General features: G+C 50.1%; 2 protein-coding genes across 6 annotated transcripts; one reads left to right on the top strand and one right to left on the bottom strand.

The window, feature by feature from the left end:
* Positions 1-711: 711 nt before the first annotated feature.
* Positions 712-6,206, bottom strand: EARS2 (glutamyl-tRNA synthetase 2, mitochondrial). Of its 2 annotated transcripts, none has more exons than XR_014027782.1 (9): positions 6,140-6,206; positions 5,136-5,291; positions 4,200-4,389; positions 3,489-3,961; positions 3,092-3,200; positions 2,522-2,675; positions 2,046-2,165; positions 1,460-1,592; positions 712-1,370 (listed from the first exon to the last, which is right to left on the bottom strand). XR_014027782.1 is itself a non-coding variant. In XM_081338161.1 (9 exons), exons 1-9 carry the CDS (start codon positions 6,180-6,182, stop codon positions 1,275-1,277), a joined length of 1,485 nt encoding a protein of 494 aa, XP_081194287.1. In that variant the 5' UTR covers positions 6,183-6,206; the 3' UTR covers positions 712-1,274. The 2 variants fall into 2 exon arrangements, 1 of the variants encoding a protein (XP_081194287.1); XM_081338161.1 differs by having other exon boundaries at positions 2,046-2,176.
* Positions 6,207-6,259: 53 nt separating this feature from the next.
* UBFD1 (ubiquitin family domain containing 1) lies at positions 6,260-16,831 on the top strand. Of its 4 annotated transcripts, none has more exons than XR_014027770.1 (8): positions 6,334-6,379; positions 6,657-6,920; positions 7,037-7,245; positions 8,599-8,664; positions 9,463-9,568; positions 13,091-13,173; positions 14,667-14,789; positions 16,129-16,831. XR_014027770.1 is itself a non-coding variant. In XM_081338117.1 (7 exons), the coding sequence occupies exons 1-7, from the start codon at positions 6,349-6,351 to the stop codon at positions 16,237-16,239; spliced, it is 864 nt and encodes a 287-aa protein (XP_081194243.1). In that variant the 5' UTR covers positions 6,260-6,348; the 3' UTR covers positions 16,240-16,831. The 4 variants fall into 4 exon arrangements, 2 of the variants coding, with proteins under 2 accessions (XP_081194243.1, XP_081194242.1); XR_014027771.1 differs by having other exon boundaries at positions 14,667-14,803; XM_081338117.1 differs by lacking the exon at positions 14,667-14,789 and having other exon boundaries at positions 6,260-6,373.
* Positions 16,832-17,579: the final 748 nt, after the last annotated feature.

Genomic DNA, 17,579 nt, shown 5'->3' with positions numbered 1-17,579 from the left:
ACGCACTCAGGGCACCTGCCAGAAATGCACCCCTTGCCTGCACCATTTGCCTTTCACTTGTTCACCGTAGCTTACGTTTGCAAATATTGTGTGAACCAGTCTCTTTAGATCCAGGAGTGTCTGGGACAGGTTGGATCTTTAAATGGCCCTGCCTGCTTCCAAGAAGCTTCCAAACCGGTGGCTACCTCAAGGACAGATTTTAGCCTGAGTATTCAAGCAGCTTCTACTTTTTTTATTATTAAAGGAAGACATAGTCCTTGCTTAGTGACCAAAGTTATGACAGAACTCCCCAGATATACTTATGACCCATTTCTAAGTTCCAGTGGCTGCAATGCCCCAGTCATACAATCGCATTTTGGGTGCTTGGCAACTGGCTCACATTTATAGCTGTTTGCAGCATCGCAACTGCAATTTCCAATGTATACCAGTTTACTTCTGGTTTCTGGCAAATAGCAATCGGGTATAATGGATTCACTTGTCCAATGCATCTGCTTAATGTTGCAAAAACAGTAATAAAACTGGGCAGTCATGTGGTGACCTGCTTAACGAGCACCACAACATATAACTAATTCCAGCCACAAATTGAGAACTAACTTATTTAGCAGAAGCAGCTCTGCATTTGCTGAGCCACCAAAAGCTCCATTGTGGCCCTGGAAAACCACCTGGGTGGCCCCATACAATCCCTGCAGCAAGCAGAGTCGTGCCACAGAGTCACAATGTGAAAGTCTTTATTGATTAAAGCTGAAGAGTTCAGGACCCAGTCTCACCTTGCACAGGTGAGGAAGGAAGGAGACTTCACAAGGTTCAGCTGCAGGAAGAACCTCACCACTGGGAAGCTCCCTGGCCCTAGAAAACTAGCAAATCAGGGGGGAGGAAGGTCCCAGCCTGGCCTCTCTGGTAAGTCAACTGTTCTTGGCAAAGACACGCAGCCTAAAGCGCTGAGCTTGGACTTTCATCCAGATTAGGAAAATTTAGGCTTAACTAAAACAAGAGGGTTGATCCCCATTTCCTAACTCCCGTATCTATTGTACCATACTTTTCAGTTATTGATCCTTGATCCTCTTCCCCAGAGTTACAAGAGGGGGAATGCCGCACGGGCTGCTTGGGCTCGTCTGTATCTAATTTCAACAGGGCCTTCGATCCAGCTAATATTTTCCCCTTTTCTATTACATTTGAACCCATCAACACCAGAAAAATTTCTCTGTGCGTTGCCCCCAAGCCTGGGAAAATATTTTCCCAAGCTCCACCATGCTTATAGAAGCCCTTCCTTTGCCTCATGGAGCGAGCTGGCTGCACAGAGCCCCCTGGATGCGAAGGCTGGCCTCCTTGGGTCCCAACAGGATCATCATCTCGGCAACGCTGGGCCCGTCCTGAAAGGGAAGTAGCGGTTACCGCGCAGGGAGGGGCAGGCGAGCGCAGTTCTCCCAAGCCACGCCCAGGACAGGGGAGGGAGACTCGCCTGCAGGCCGCTGAGGGTGAGGCGGAGGAGCTTCATCATGGTGCTGTACTTTGTGCCCCTTATCTGCGCAGGCAGCTGCCTCAGTTGCTGGCCAAGTTCTTCAGGTCTCTGAGTCACTGGCCCTTCCAGCAGCCTTGAGGAGGAGATGACACGGTCAAGCCAGAGCAGAAGAGAAGCAGGCCCAGCTGGTCAACCGCATTCCTGAGCATCTGGCATTTCTGCAGGGCCCTTTTGAGGAAGCCTTGGACAAACAGCAGAAATGCTCGCTGACGGATCCCATTTGACGGCCCGGGGAGTGTCAAAGGGACTAAATCTGAATCCAGCAGGCGTCTGAAGACCAACTGCATGGCACCAACTCAAGCTGCTTATCTGCCACCATTCTGGCAGTTAGTGAAACATTCACTTCATTAAAATCACCAGAGAGACGTCATCACAAGAGTCTGGATTATTTTTTTTACATGGCGTTTGTACTCAAATGGTAGACCCAATGAAATTTACCCAGCAGGGAAAATGTTCATTTTCACATGAGGACGTTTATGAAAAAAAGGCGAGTAGGAATTCCCCACCAAGACCGCAGCCAGTTCACCTGAGGACCGCCCTTCCTATCTGGTCTGTCTCCATGGAGAGACTCCGCAGCTTCTCGGGAGGCACAGAGGGTCGGATCCACAAGAAAGCGTAGCTGGGGGACACCAAGTCCTTCAGACGGCTAAGGTGGCCCTAGGGAGGGAGGAGTTCTGAGAGCAGAGCCCAGGAGAGGGAGGGAACCCCTGCCGCCTTCTCCTCGCCATGTCCTGCTCCCTGCCTGGACGACGTCCTCCAGCTGGTGCGCAACTTGCCATGTAACCCAATCCTGACAGCACCCAAGCACCCCAGCCGTGTGGCAAACAGGCCTGATTTGCTAGTCAGGAAAGGATTAAATGCCCTTTTATCTAAACTGCCCTTAGCTTAGTATAGACCAGCAGGCACCCCGCCCCCCCCACAGAGAGAGGTCACATATATGGGGCCCCTGTCATTTGGCAGGAATCCAGAGACCCCTCTGAAAACAAACTGCTTCCGACTTACCCGCCTCATCAGCAGCACTTGCTCTACGTAACCCTTTTCAAGGACCTCCCTCTCCGGAAGCTGCTGGCCGTAGACTTCCTCCACAGAGGCCTGGACCTCTGCCACGAGCTTCTGCCGTAGCCTCTCATCTGCAATCTGCTGGGCCAGATGAACCCTAAGCAAAAGAAGGTACCGGATGCAGGCAGAGGCAAAACGGGCCTCTTCGGGGAACAAAGCCACAGCAACCCTTCACATGAACACACCTCACTAAGACGGCCCACTACTCCAAACAACCACACACACCCCCAGTGCAGCCCTCTTGTAATGCAGAGCCACAGGTTGACCCCCTCTTCTTTGTGGCTACCCCTTAGAGTGTGTCCAGTTTGGCCAAGTCATTTTCTGGACTATTCCAGCAAGACATGCTGACATCTTGAGAAGGTCGGGGGGGGGGGAAAGAAATTCCCTCATTACCCCAGTCAATTTCAAGGAGGTGGGGAATGAGTGACAATGGGGGCAGGGGGACCAGCCTCCAAAACACCGAAGAGGGAGCTAGAGAGCAACAGATGTCTGAAGCCCTTTCATGTTCTCCACCTGTTGAACTCTGGCAGTTTCTTCAAATCCAGGAGGGCGGAATGCCTTTCAACCCTGCTCAGATCAAACTCGTCAATCAGCTCCTTTAGTGTTCGTCCCATTCTATTCTCTGCAAAACAGACCAAGAAGCTGCTGAATGATACCCGATTTCTACAACCCCCTTTGATGGAAAGGTACCACACTAATTCCTCCTACTTTACCCACAGCCTATTTTACCTGCCCATCCCCCAATCTGCAACCAAGCTGAGGACAAGCTTTCCCACCTCAACATGCCTGAGGAAATGGGTTTGTAGACCGGCTCCTGCACAGTCCTTGACACGGTTGAAAAGACAGACACAAACGGTTCTGAAAACACACACATCCACTTTCTTTCCCCTGCAAGAGGCGACTACATTACCTGCAAACCCCGAGCCAGAGTGTGTCATGAGATCCAGGAGGGTGGCCGGCAAATAGCCATTTTGCGCAAGCTCCTCCACAAAAATATGCCCTTGCCTCTTGGAGAGTTTGCTGCCATCTTCGTTCAGGAGCAGTGGAAGGTGCCCAAAATGAGGCGGCTCCCAGCCGAACGCCCTGTAGAGGAGGAGGTGTTTGGAAGTGGAGGTGAGCCATTCAGCTCCACGCAGAACATGACTGATCTCCATCAGGTGATCATCCACCACATTAGCCAGGTGATAGGTTGGAAAGCCATCGCTCTTCAAAATCACCGGATCACCTTCCACACTGGCCACCTCGTGCCTGCTCCACCCATGGATTAGATCGCAAAAGGGATCCGACTGCTCTTCCAGGTGAAAACGCACCACGTAGTCAACACCTTGAGACAGCTTCTCAGCAACCTCCTTGGGTTTTAGGTGACGACACCTATTGTCATACCTGTGGAGGAGAAGAACTAGAATGCATCAACTCTGCAAAACTAAAGTTACTCCTGTTTGTATAAAGCAGCCTCTTCTTCCAACCACAGGTAAAAAAAGGAGTCCCTGCGGACTTTACTCCACCAGTCGTTGCCGACTTTAGGGGACAGTGTTCATCTCCGTTTCACCAACCACAGAAGAAAGCAAGAATTTAAGAGTCTGATGCTAAAGTTTAGCCTCACTACACCAACAGTTCTCACCGTGGAGTTTGCTGACTGCGCAATGCTTCCTTCTTTAGTAATTCCAGGCGCTGAGGGGTGCAGAAACAGTGATAGGCAGCCCCTTTCTCAAGAAGCAGTTCTGTGTATTTCTTATATAGGTCACACCGTAGGGACTGCTGGTAAGGGGCGGCAGGGCCGCCTCGGCGAGGGCTCTCATCTGGCGGCAGGCCTGCAGGCAGGCAACAACTATGAGCGAGACAGAGTGATGACAAAAACCACAGTCCAGCCCAATCCAGCCTCTGCCCCTCCACCCTCAAGGAGCCCTGTAAGCTAGAGAAGAACTCCAGTTGGTGGCACATCTGCTGATATGCTGTAAGTCTGCACATTTCATTCTCAGGAGGCCGGGGGACTAAAAGTTGATCGATCACATGCCTAAGGTCTCTTTACCAAAAGGGTTACAGCGACCTGGGAAGAATCAGGCCACAAGTATCGAGTAATAGCAAGACTTCAAGGAAGGCCACAGGAATCTTCCCAACACTTGACAGGCTTATCGACAGTAGGAAGGATAGATCTCTCTACTCTGGACATCACTGCACAATATTCAGGAGTGCACTAACAGACCTGAGGAAGCTGTAGCGTTCCTATTGCTGGTATGGGGTTTAAGCCTCCAACAGGACTAGAAATGGAGACCGGATGGACCATTACTGCCAGGAGGTGTACTGAGCAAAGATCAGGATCCATACTTTCTACAGAACCTCCGCCTCCAATACTCACAAAATGGGTCTGGAACAGGGACGGATCCCTTGCAGCCACATGTAACCCTTTCCCCCCAACGTTTCTCAGGGCCCCGGAGACGACGGGGGCAACACACTGGCAGAAAAATATTGTCAAAACGATGGCAAAAGGCAAGGCTTTTAAAAGGGATAAAAAAAACCAGGCAGGCCTGATCCCCTTCAACAGGCTCCCGTTCCTTACCTGCCCACTCCAATGCATCTTCTATGCTTTCAGAGGCTGCTGCTACCGCACGGCTTTGATCGGTGTCTTCCAGTCGAAGGATAAAGCTGCCCCGGTGTTTTCGGGCAAAGAGATAGTTGTACAGAGCAGTCCGGAGCCCTCCCAAATGTAGAAAGCCTGTTCAAAGAGGACAGCAGAGCTCAGAGGAAACGGGCAGGTTAGCAAAATCCCTGTGAGGGAAGGCTGAGCAGAGCCAGTGACCTCTTCAGCGGAGAGAGCTAGCCAGGGAAAGCACAGCTTAGTTCCCAGGAAAAACGCCCTCTTTCCAGAATCCCGGGGGACACCACCTGGGCCCTGGGATTTGAAAGGGAGGCTTGGTCCCTCTACCCGCTTATGCATGCATGCATGCATGGGGGGGGCGCAAGGGAGGATTTTTTAAAAGGAGGAAATGGGCTCCGTCAGGAGCTTTTCACAAGGAGCAAAGGGGAAAGCGCAGAGGAGAGAAGAATTTGCCCAGATGCAAACCCTAAGATTGTAGAGGGCAGCTGCGCCCGGGCTGCTCCTTAGCCAGCCCAGCAACCGCTGCCTATGAAAGCCGGGCAGACGGCGTGCTGCTTTGCGTTCGACTGTGGAGCCGAGAGAGCCCGAAGGGCCCGAGGCGAAGAGGGGAGCTTCTCTCCTCCAAAGGAGTCCTGCTCTGGCCGTCCCCGCTTGTGGCTCCCCCGGCTCTTGCAGCCCGCTAACCCGCCCAGGTGTAAAAGCGCCCCGCTGGGGCAGCGAAGTCTAGCGCGGCCATCCGCGCCTCGTTCCGGGCCGGGAGAAAACGGGTCTCCGCGCCGCCTCGCCCGGGGACGCCCGGGGGCCGTGATGGGGGCGGGGGGGGAAGCCTCCACCGCGGGCCGGGCCCACCCTCCCTCCTTCCTTCCTTCCTTCCTTCCTTCCTTCCTTCCTTCCTTCCTTCCTTCCTTCCTTCCTTCCTTCCTTCCTTCCTTCCTCGGGCGGAGCGCGCCGGCCGCGGGACTCACCGGTCGGGCTGGGCGCGAACCTCACCCGCACGGCGCGCGCCATGAGCCGACGCGGAAGCCCCGCCCCCGCGCCGGAGGCACCGCCCCCGGAGGGCGGGGCTCTCGGGCGGAGCCGCCCCTCGGGCGGGGCGCGCGGCCACGGTGGCCGGCGAGGGCCAATCGCGGCGCCCTTCCCGACGCGCCCCGCGGCCGGGCTGTACACAATCATCATGGCGGCCACCTCTGCCTCCCCCGGTGCGCGTGAGCGAGAGCGGCCATTCCCCGCGGCGCGCGAGGCGGGGGCCCGGGGCGGGAGGGGGCCGTCGGCGGGGAGCCCCCCACGCCCGCCCGCCCGGCCCCCCGCCCGGCGCCTCCGGCCCGCCGCGGCTCCGCGCGGGGCGGCCGCCGAGCGGGGGCGGCGCGGGGGGGCGGCGCAGGGAGCCCGGGAGGCGGCCGGCGGGGCGTGGGCGAGGCCGGGCCGCGCAGTGCCGCCCGGGTGGCGGGTCTATCCCCGTTTGCCTTGCCTTCCTTTTCGCAGACTCGGAGGAAGCCGGCATGGACGCGGAGGGGCGGAACCCGCCGGTGGGCCGCCAGGGCGAAGAGGAGAACGGCTCGCCGCCTGCCCAGGAGCCCCCGAGCGGCCCCGCCGACCCGGAGGCCTCGGTGAGCAACGGGGGCGAAGCCGAGACGGGAAAGGAGTTGGTGGAGCTGAAAGTCATCTGGAACAAAAACAAGTACGACCTGAAGTTCCCTCTGGACAGCACCGGAGCGGAGCTGAAGCTGAAGATCCACTCGCTGACAGGTGAGCAGCCGCCTCTTCTTCTTCCCCGAGGAGGAGGAGGAGGAGGAGGAGCTCCGCCTGAGGCCCCCCGGGAAGACCCCTGCGCTGAGCCTCCCTCTCGCTTTCCTCTCTGGCAGGCCTCCCCCCCGCCATGCAGAAGGTCATGTTCAAGGGACTGCTCCCGGAGGAGAAAACCTTGCGAGAAATTAAAGTCATCAGCGGGGCAAAAATAATGGTGGTGGGCTCGACTATCAATGACGTCTTGGCAGTCAACACACCCAAAGATGCCACTCAGCAGGAAGTGAAGTCCGAAGAGGCCAAAAAAGAGCCCCTCTGCAGACAAAAGGTCAGTTGGAGCCACCAGCTGGTACGGACGGGTTTCAGGGTGCTTTTCACTTCTAGCAAAGGTAAACTCTACTGAACCGTAGGTCTGTTGGGAAAAGGGCTCTTTACGTTTTGTTGAGCTGAAGCTTTGTATTTTGGTCCTCCTTCTCCACTAACGCTTCAGTTTTAAGAGGGGTGGAAGCAGTCCTTGCTATCAATTCATTGCCTGCCAGCTTTGTCACGGACAGGCACTTATTCAGTAATGCTTTTTGGTCACCAACTCACCTTTTTGAGTTGCCGGTTCTGACATTTAGTAGACTTTGAACTTACGCCTCATTCTTCATATGTAGAAGGTGTCGGGTGATTTGTCCTCCATGTTCCAATAGGGCCAGGCAACATTCCTTTTCTGAAATTCTGCCAGTTAATTTTACCAGCAAGGAGCAAAACAGCCTGTTTCTCAGATAAAGTATTTTCTTGTAATCCTATCTTTTCCCCCCTTGCTGTTATTTTCTTGCCATCTCACTGGCTTGTTTACTGGTGGTAAACAAGGTTTTATTTTTTAACTATTAAGTAAGTGAGCATGCACAGGCAGACTACTTTAAACTTTCCAAAACCTTTGGTTGGTTCACCATAAATTATTTATAACTGCTCTACTTTTTTTTTTGCTGGCTCCTCTTATTGCCTTGGATTTTTGTCAATGCTGATGCTGCTAATATTTCTCATGATTTATCACCTCTTGGTATTACCTCCTTCCCACTTGGTGATCTTGTGAATGAGTTTATGGGTTCTTACCGCCACCATTCAATGGCTGCTTTTTGTTTCTTTCTGCAAATCCAACCACCTTGATCCTATAATGGTAGAACTCTGTAGCTGCAGTAAACCAGAGTGCATTTAGGCAGATGTTCCAAATGTTTTGGTCTCCCCATTCAGAGGCTCTGTGAGCACCTGCACCAAGGTTGTCGTGCAGTGCAGCAAGTTGCAGAATTTTTAAAGTAGAGGTTGCAGCTTGGTTTCCAGCCTCCATCTCTGTGAGCACATAGAGAAATATATATTGACCAAAGTAAAAACACATTCGTTCAACTCAACCTCTGAAAAAGTTGCCTATACCATCTAGATTTTCTGTGTAACTTCAGCCGATTATTTTTTGAGAAAACGTGAATTCTGCTCCACAAGGAAGAAATGCTGATACAATAACAACACTGGTCTCTTTTAATTAGTATCTGTTTGCACCTTATTTATAGGGTGCTATTTTCTGATTGAAGGTTGCACATCTCAGAATTTTTAGGTTTCTCATTAATATGCTGGCAAGTAAGCACAGTGGAAATCCTGCGAGGCTTCTATCATTTTTTGGTTAATTTTTATTTCTGCTTTACAGCAACATAGGAAAGTCTTGGATAAAGGGAAGCCTGAAGATGTGATGCCGTCTGTCAAGGGTGTCCAGGTAAGAAACAAGAATCGAAGGGCCAGGGATTGGCAATTCTAGTTGTTCTGCTTTTACTGAGAGGCAGTAAAGAGAATATAGTGTTTCTCCTTCAATCAATTAATCAGAGTAGAGCTGGAAGGGACCTTGGAGGTCTTCTAGTCCAGCCCCCTGCTCAAGCAGGAGAACCTGTATCATTTCAGACAAGTGGCTGTCCAGTGATGAAGCACCCACAACGTCTGAAGGCAAGCAGTTCCCCTGGTTAATTGTCCTCGCTGTTAGGAAGTTTCTCCTTAATTCCAGGTTGATTCTCTCCTTGATTGGTTTCCATCCATTGTTTCTTGCCTTGCCTTTTGGTGCTTTGGAGAATAAATTGACCCCCTCCTCCTTGTGGCATCCTCTCCAATACTGGAACCCTGCCATCATGTCCCCCCTACGCCTTCTTTTCTCTAGACTGGCCATTCCCAAATCCTGCAGCCGTTCTACGTATGCTTTAGTCTCCAGACCTTTAATCATCTTAGTTGCTGTTCTTTGCACTTTTCTGGACAAATTTCTGCCTTCTATTGCTTTTGCCTCAATGTCCAGTACTATACAATACATTATTTAATTTACACAACAAGTTATATGTTGTTCTACGTTTATTAAATATGATTAATTCTTTCACTGATAATTTTTCTTTTACTGGAATACTGCTATCATGTCACCCTAGTTCTTCTTTTCTCTAGAATAGCCAAATCCACATCTTGCAAACATTCTTCCTATGTAAGTTGTACTTTAAGTTGCTTTGTTCATAGAAACCTTGTGTCTCAACCTCTTTAGGAGCGTCTGCCAACCGTTCCTTTATCGGGCATGTACAACAAGTCAGGTGGAAAAGTACGGCTAACCTTTAAACTTGAACAAGATCAGCTCTGGATTGGCACTAAAGGTGCGTGCCCAAGTTGCATGATTGTTGAGATCCTGAAAGCTTAGCTTTATGTGATAACAGTACTTTGTGATTTCTGGCTTATTGCGTCTGAGCTGGTGAGCCTCACTGAATCCAATTCACCCGTGAATTGAGCCTATTTAAGTTGCTCCATTTTGATTCGTGCGCAATGTGTGAAGCTTAAAGAGCCAAAACATTAGTGACAGGAGTGTCTTTTGCTGCCCCTTGACTTGATGCTTTTAGGGCAAAAGTTTCCAGTTCTGAGAAACTGGAGGGCAGCCTCAAGACCGCCTGGAGCCCCTCCAGCCCTGCTGCCTGGCACTTGAGGCCGTTGCCTCAGCTGGCTGAAAGGCGAGCGAAAGGCTTGGGCTGCTAACCGAGAGGCAGTGGTGAAGCTCCCGTGGAGAGAAAACTCTCTGTAGGATGGAATCTATGGGGCTGTTTTTCTCTCTTGAGATTTCACTGTAAGCCCTATAGAGAGTGTGTGTGCATGTTGTTAAGCAATGTTGCTCTCGCTGATCTTTTTTTAACAGCAAATACTGTTAATTCAATTTTAAATTTCTTTTTTTTTTCTTTTAATTCCATTTATATCCCGCCCTTCTCCAAAGACTCAGAGCGGCTTACAAACTTAGCAGTAGCCTTCATGCTTCTAAAATAATTATGCAGGCTTAATTTTGGTCCGGTAGCATATATTCTGCAATACGTATGACCACAATTGAGCCCAAAATTGCTGCTCTTAGCGAGACAGTTATGAAATGAATTTTGCGCCATTTTACAACCTTTCTTGCCACAGTTATTGAGTGAATCACAGCAGTTGTTTAGTTAGTGACACAGGTTCTAAGCGAATCCGGCTTCCCCATTGACTTTGCTTGTCAGAAGGTTGCAAAAAGGGGATCACCTGACCCTGGGACACTGCGACCGTCATAAATATGAGTCAGTGGCCAAGCATCTGAATTTAGATCCCTGACCCTGGGGATGCTGCAACAGTCATAAGTGTGAAAATTAGTCATAAGTCATTTTTTTCACTTTGTAATTTCAAACAGTCACTAAATGAATTGTAAGTCGAGGACTACCTATATTTAAGCATATGTTTTAGCTCCTTAGAGGCTTGTGGAATTGAGTAGAATATAAATTATAGCAAGTAAATAAGTATCTCGTAATGGGATCAATGGGCACAGAATGATTTGCTCCACTAAGTGCAAAATATGTGTACTTTTTTCATATTACAAAAACAACTCAATCTGTTTTGTGTGGCATAGTTTATTTTTTGTTAATGTTATATTGAGCATAGTTCAGTAATTTTCTTTGCTTACTGATATTATCTCTTTTGAAGCTACATCTTTAAATAAATGGGCAGAATGCTTTGCTCCAGTAAATGCACAATTTGATAATTTTGTCGTTATCTAATTTTGTTTAGAGCTAAGCAGCTGATACTTTGAGTTCTTCTTGAACTCTGAGCTTGGTTGTTCCTACATATATTTCTCTTAACCAGTGTAGATACCATCATCAGTACAAGGGAGAGTAAAGTTTGTGGGTGGATTGTTTAAGAAGTATTTCTTGCTTAACGTTCATTTATTCAATGATTGGTTCCTGAAGTTCTGGACATTGCAGTAAGCCGATGGTGGCCATGTGAGCAAACTCCAGCCCACTTACATTTAGGCTGGGTGTCATCAGCTAACCTGCCACACCACGTACTGCACCGCTGCAGAACCAGCTGGGCCTCCTTCTACCCGCCAGGCTTCTTTTTGCAAAAGATGGCTCTGGGCAGGGTGTGAGAGAAGCCCCGGCTGCACCGGCACGTAATGGTGTGCAGTGTAGCCAGGTGAGATGGCACACAGGGCTGGGCAGCTGGTGGCAGTGGGAAGGGGGGTGGCCAAAAGGGCAGCGATAGCAGCAGCACTTAGACTTATAGACCGTCTCTAGTGCTTTGCGGCACTCTCTGATTGGTTGAATCAAAAGTTGGAATTAAGATTGCTGGAAGAAATATCAACAACCTAAGATATGCAGATGATACCACTCTAATGGCAGAAAGTGAAGAAGAACTAAAGAGCCTCTTGTTGCGGGTGAAGAAGGAGAGTGCAAAACTTGGGTTGAAACTAAACATTAAGAAAACCAAGATCATGGCATCTGGCCCTCTCAATTCCTGGCAAATAGATGGGGAAGAAATGGAGGTAGTGACAGATTTTATTTTCCTGGGCTCCAAGATCACTGCAGATGGGGACTGTAGCCAAGAAATTAAAAGACACTTGCTCCTGGGGAGGAAAGCCATGGCAAATCTAGACAGCACACTAAAAAGCAGAGACATCACCCTGTCAACAAAAGTGCATATAGTCAAGGCTATGGTCTTCCCAGTTGCAATGTATGGCAGTGAAAGTTGGACCATAAGAAAGGCTGAGCGCCAAAGAATTGAGGCCTTTGAACTATGGTGCTGGAGAAGACTCCTGCGAGTCCCTTGGACTGCAAGGCCATCAAACCGGTCAGTCCTAGAGGAGATCAACCCTGACTGCTCTTTAGAAGGCCAGATCCTGAAGCTAAAACTCAAATACTTTGGCCACCTAATGAGAAGGAAGGACTCACTGGAGAAGAGCCTAATGCTGGGAAAGATTGAGGGCAATAGAAGAAGGGGACGACAGAGAATGAGGTGGCTGGATGGAGTCACTGAAGCAGTAGGTGTGAGCTTAAATGGACTCCAGAAGATGGTAGAGGACAGGAAAGCCTGTAGGAATGTTGTCCATAGTGTCGCAATGGGTCGGACACGACTTCGCAACTAACAACAACAACAACTGATTGGTTTACAATGTCAGCACGTTGCCCCCAGCAATCTTGGTCCTCATTTGACAGATCCTGGAAGGGTGGAAGGCTGAGTCGACCTTGAGCTGGTCAGGATCAAACTCCAGGCTGTGAGCAGAGTTTGCCTGCAATCTGCATTCTAAACTGCGCCACCATGGGGAGTGGGCGCGGTGTAGCTCAAGAGGAGGCAGTCCCTTATCAAACCAAAGCTCAGAGCTGGGCAGTATGAAGCTGGTAATGGCTTGCATCAGGCTGAGTCCTCACCTAACAACCTGTGGGTTTTGGATAATGATGGTAAAGGGGGCTGCCATCACATAATATCATGGTTTACAACTTTGTTGCTTAGTGATGGAAATTCCAGTCCCAATTCCCGTCATTAACTGAGGACTAACTGTCGTAGCCGGTCTTGATAGACTTAGTTGGGCTGTTCCACTGTCAAGGAAGGAATCACGAAGCAAGGCCAGTCGGTAAACACCAACCTTCCATGCACTGAAGATGTTACCTAGCCTGGTGATAAATGTGCGGGAAAACAACTAAGATCAGAATATGTAAAGTTTGACGTAGATACTAGTTACTAAAGTTGACCGTTTATCCAACCATAGGCTGCATGTCCAATAAGACAAGAGCGTGTAAAAGATTTCATGATGGTATAAGATAAGCTTGGTGGGTGGGAGGGGAAAATATGAGGAAATGTGGAACATCAGTTATCCAAACGTTTTGTATCTTTCAATGTAGAAAGAACAGAAAAGTTACCCATGGGATCCATCAAGAACGTGGTGAGCGAACCCATTGAAGGGCATGAAGATTATCACATGATGGTAAGTGGCTTCAGCTGAGAATTGATGCCTTCCTGTGGGCAGAGGCGATCTGCTTGAGGGGCTCCAGCAGAGTTTATCCACGGAGGCAGCAGTTCTTGTTGGTCCCTCAACAAGTCAGGACAGGCATCTTAGCAACTTTAAAGTATTTAAGTAAAGCCAGTCGGGTCTTTTCTGCCGCCTCCTTGTAGCAATCATCCTTGGCAGTTAGTCAGCTCTCTCCCCCCTCTGCAGTCATCCCAACTCCCAGAGCCTCTGACCTTCAGGTGACTTGGTCTCCAACTGCTGAATGCCAGGTCAGCCTGAAACGGGTCTCCCGTGTCCATTATTGTGCAACGATAGATGCGGAATGTTTCACCAAGGCTTGGATGAGCACGGAAGAGGCCTTGGGTTAGCAGCTGGCCTCATTCCAAGGCTGGGAGAGGGGTGGAGGGTCTGCCCCCAAAATCCAGTATGAGACCTTCCTGTCAGGATTGTTGCTCTTGTCTTGGCTGCCTGCTATTCTGCAGCTTCCCTGCTCAAGATGAGGGCTGCTCCGGGGGTCTCCTGAACCAGGCAGACTGAGTGACTTGCCTCCACTCAGTGCAGAAACTGAAGTGCCCCAGGAATTCATGGCTAGTGCGATAACTGTGAACTGAACACAGATCATCAAGCACCCAGCACGCTATGGTGGGCGTGCCCTGGATCTCTTTTTTTGTCTTGGGGCAGGTGCAACACGATCTGGTGTAATGTCTGCTCTTGGTTGTGGTCAGTCCCGTCTGTCTGGGAGCTTTTGGAATCTTCAGCTACCTGGTGCATCCCGTTAATATCCTGAGTGCGTTTGGGAGTTTTCCGAGGCTCTGAGGGGCAGTTTGACCACAGCCTGATTCCTCGCTTGAAATGAGGAGGGGACAAAACATGAGATTGGACGGACCCCGAGTGGCCTCCCCTTGTAAGCCTGTCTCAGGGCCCCCTCGCCTTTCGGAGGAGCCCCAGAAAATGAGCAGCAGAGAACGCTGGGGAGAGCCAGGCTCGTTCTTTTGGACTTGCCCTTTCCCTGGGAGGAGTTTTATCCCGTGAGTCTTGAGTTCTCAGAATTGTTAGAGCAGCAGCTACCTGTAGGATAGATCCGTGTCCCTCTTTCCTGGCAAGGCCGTCGGAAGAAAATGGGTTGCTGTAGGGGCTTCTTCCTTGAGTGAAGGGGTGGTTTGTGCCCCCTCCTCAAGAAACCATCCCTGGATACAGAGATAGTGGACAATTTCCATTTAGTATCTCACTTCCCCTTTTGAGGAAAGGTTTGGAGAAGATGGTTGAGCTGCAGTTCCAGAGAATCCTGGAAGAAAAAGATTACCTGGAATCCTTTCAGCATTGATTGCACTTGTGGATGACCTCTGGCAGAGCAGGAGAGGCAGTGCGACTCTTCCCATTGTCTCAGCAGCTCGATTGTGACGTCCACCTGGACCGACTTCAGGGTTTGGGGGGGGCTGTTCTGCAGTGGCTTTTCTTCTATCTCCTAGGTTGGTGCGTGGAAGCAGTAGAAGCGAGAGAGCGAAGCTTAAGCCTCCTCAGAGATCAGTGGCCTCCCCTCTCATATTTAAGATCTACATGGGATTGCTGGGAGAGGTCATCTAAAGGCACAGGTTGAGTGTCCAAAGTATGCTGATGAATCCCAGTTATCCGTCTTGACCCCCTGGCTACCCAAGTGATGCTTTTGAGACATAGTCCCAGGGGCTTTTAGGGGCCGGCTCTGAGTTGGGAGATCAGCTCTATCTGAGCATGTGTGAGATTTTGTTCTCAGGGGGGTTGTGCTTCCCCAGGGGAAACTGTACAATTGGGGCTCCTCTTGGACTTGAAAGAGCCGGCGGCAGCTGTAGCCAAAGTTTACCCAGATCCATCTTATCGTTGTCATTCATAATATAGTCATCCCCTATTTGGACTATAGGTAGACTTGCATCCACAATTGAGATCAGAATCTTTGGCCATTGAGTGAAGCAGTCATACGATTGCTTCATTCAACAACCACAATCCCTGCATTCCCAATTGCGGTTGGGAAATGATTCCCTGGGACGTTAGGTGGCTGAAGCGAAGGAGCTGCCTGCTGTAGGAGCTCCACTTCCACGGGGCCAGGGCCCTCTGGCAGGCAGCCCTTTTGCTCCGGAAAAGGCCATCCTGAAATCAAAGCAGAATTCTTCCAAGAAATGTGTGCATCGTGGGGCATTTGCAGACAGCCCCCAGAGACAAGAGGGCTGCCTCTGGATTCCGGTGGTGGCGGCCGCAGGTACCCCCTGCTACAGAGGCTCCATGCCAAAATCCTGCTTCAGGCAGTGTCCCGCCTCCCCCGCTCTATGGAGGAGCAGAACAGGGAGGTCCTGTCAGGGTGCTATTCACCTGATAAGCCCACCAGTCCCCCGGTAATGCTGACAGGTGGTCTTGCATCTGGGGGAAACTGCACCTTGCAGTTACCGCTTTGTCCTCATTGCACATCAGTGGTAACAACTATGGTTCAAAATCTGGCTTGTTGTCTCTTGGCCTGTCAAGCTGGTCTATACGTTCACAACGCAGCTAGATTGCAAACCAGTTTCAGCCTGTGGACGCGATCTCCGTTTGAAGAGCAAGCTCAGTTCTCTAACTGGCCAGTTCAAATGAAGCAGCAGACCATGGTTTGTGGCACGGAGGAATTGGCAACCAGACTGCAGGATCCAAGGGGAGGAGAAAACAGCTTCCTTGGGGCTCCTTGTTGGGTAGCTGAAAATCCGCCAGCCTTACTGAGTAGGAAAAATGGAGTTGGGGGGGGTGTCAAACTTTCCAGGAGATGACCTGGAACTGAGATTGTTACTTTACTGCTGTAATGTTTGGCTTATATCATTGGGATCCAGGTAACAGTTTCTGACATAAAACCCTTGATCCTAAAACTGGAAGTAAATGTAGAGCTTCTAAAATCACCTGAGGCTGACTTGTGGCTCCTCCTCCCCTCCTTAGGCTTTCCAGTTGGGTCCCACAGAAGCCTCTTACTACTGGGTCTACTGGGTGCCCACTCAGTACGTGGATGCAATCAAGGACACGGTGCTAGGGAAGTGGCAGTACTTTTGAAGGCACGCTCACCTCTGGCATGGAGACGGACTCGGAATCTTAAGGACACTGCTGGAAGAGGCCCGGATGGGAGTGGTCCTGGAACTTCTTGACCCACGCCATCTCGGAAGGCCTGGGAGAACGCCAGAGGTGGGGATCTCTCGCCATTAGTCCATTTTTAACTTAAAGCAGTCCAGCAGCAGGAGCTCTTGTTCTGCGGCAGCTTCAACCATATTTAAAAAAAGCAAATACAATGGAAATCAATAAATCTTAATTTACAAAACACTGTCTGTAATACACTTCAACTCTACAGCTCTTCAGATTTCGACAAAAAACAATACATCACTCTGGATTTTCTACATGGCTTGGACAAGAGGTGGATATTTTCATAATTCTTCATAGATAAATACCATTGTTTGGGCTTGTAATTGGGCGTCGGAGAAATAGGTTTTCCTCATCTCTTTTTCTTGGACCGTTAATAACAACTTTTCAACTGTACGTAAACTTGGGGGGATTTCACCAGCCGTTCTCTTCCTTGTCCTTAGGCTTTTGTAACCTTTCTGGTATCAGTAGGCTACAGTTTCCACTCTGAATCCAAAAAGGCTCAACTCTTTTTAAACTTTGTGGTGAATCTTTTCGTATCTGTCACCAGGAGGGAGGGAGGGAGGGGTTACGTGGGAAATGTGCCATCACATGTTGCTTAGCTGGATGTTTTTTCCCAGGCTTCCCCCCGCCCCCCCGCCCCCACACACACACTGCTGTTGCCATAACTGGGGGAGCCTGTTTGCCTTAAGTAGCTTTCTTTGGCCATTTCTCTTCATAGTCCAAGAGCGCTTGGCTCTGAAGGTGCTACCGTTGCTGCTTTGTGGACCTAGTAGTTGGCCTTTTCTTTCCACAGCACAAAGGGAGTTTGCTTAGAGCAGCGCATCCGGATGTAAGGAATCCTGTCTTCCAAGCTAGCAGATGCAGCCGAAGGCCTTCCAGGGCCAACCTGGGCACCGTGTCACCGCCATATTCTTCCTCGTAACCGCCAGAGAGGCTTTGGTTCCAGGCCTGCTAGTTCTGGAATGCCAGTAGTGAATTTCCATTTTACTTTTACTTGAAAAGGATGCTGGGGAATTACACTCACAGGCCTGTTGTGTTTCTTGCCGGATGGAGAGGGCCGCCATCTGCTGCTGAGGCCATCTAGCGCCCTGGAAATGATAAATTTTAAAGAGGCTTGGAAATTGTAACACCTCCTATGTAGGCCGTTTTCTACAGTTATCCAGGTTAGAGATTGGTGGTTATTCTGAGAAATTATGAAGCCGTGGAAGAGGAAAAGAATTTGGAAAAAAAATAGACGTGTTGGTCTAGTTATTCTA

Source organism: Vipera berus, assembly GCF_964194415.1.
Source record: "Vipera berus genome assembly, chromosome: 13".
Classification (NCBI taxonomy): domain Eukaryota; kingdom Metazoa; phylum Chordata; class Lepidosauria; order Squamata; family Viperidae; genus Vipera; species Vipera berus.
This window is presented reverse-complemented; position numbering and strand designations above follow the sequence as displayed.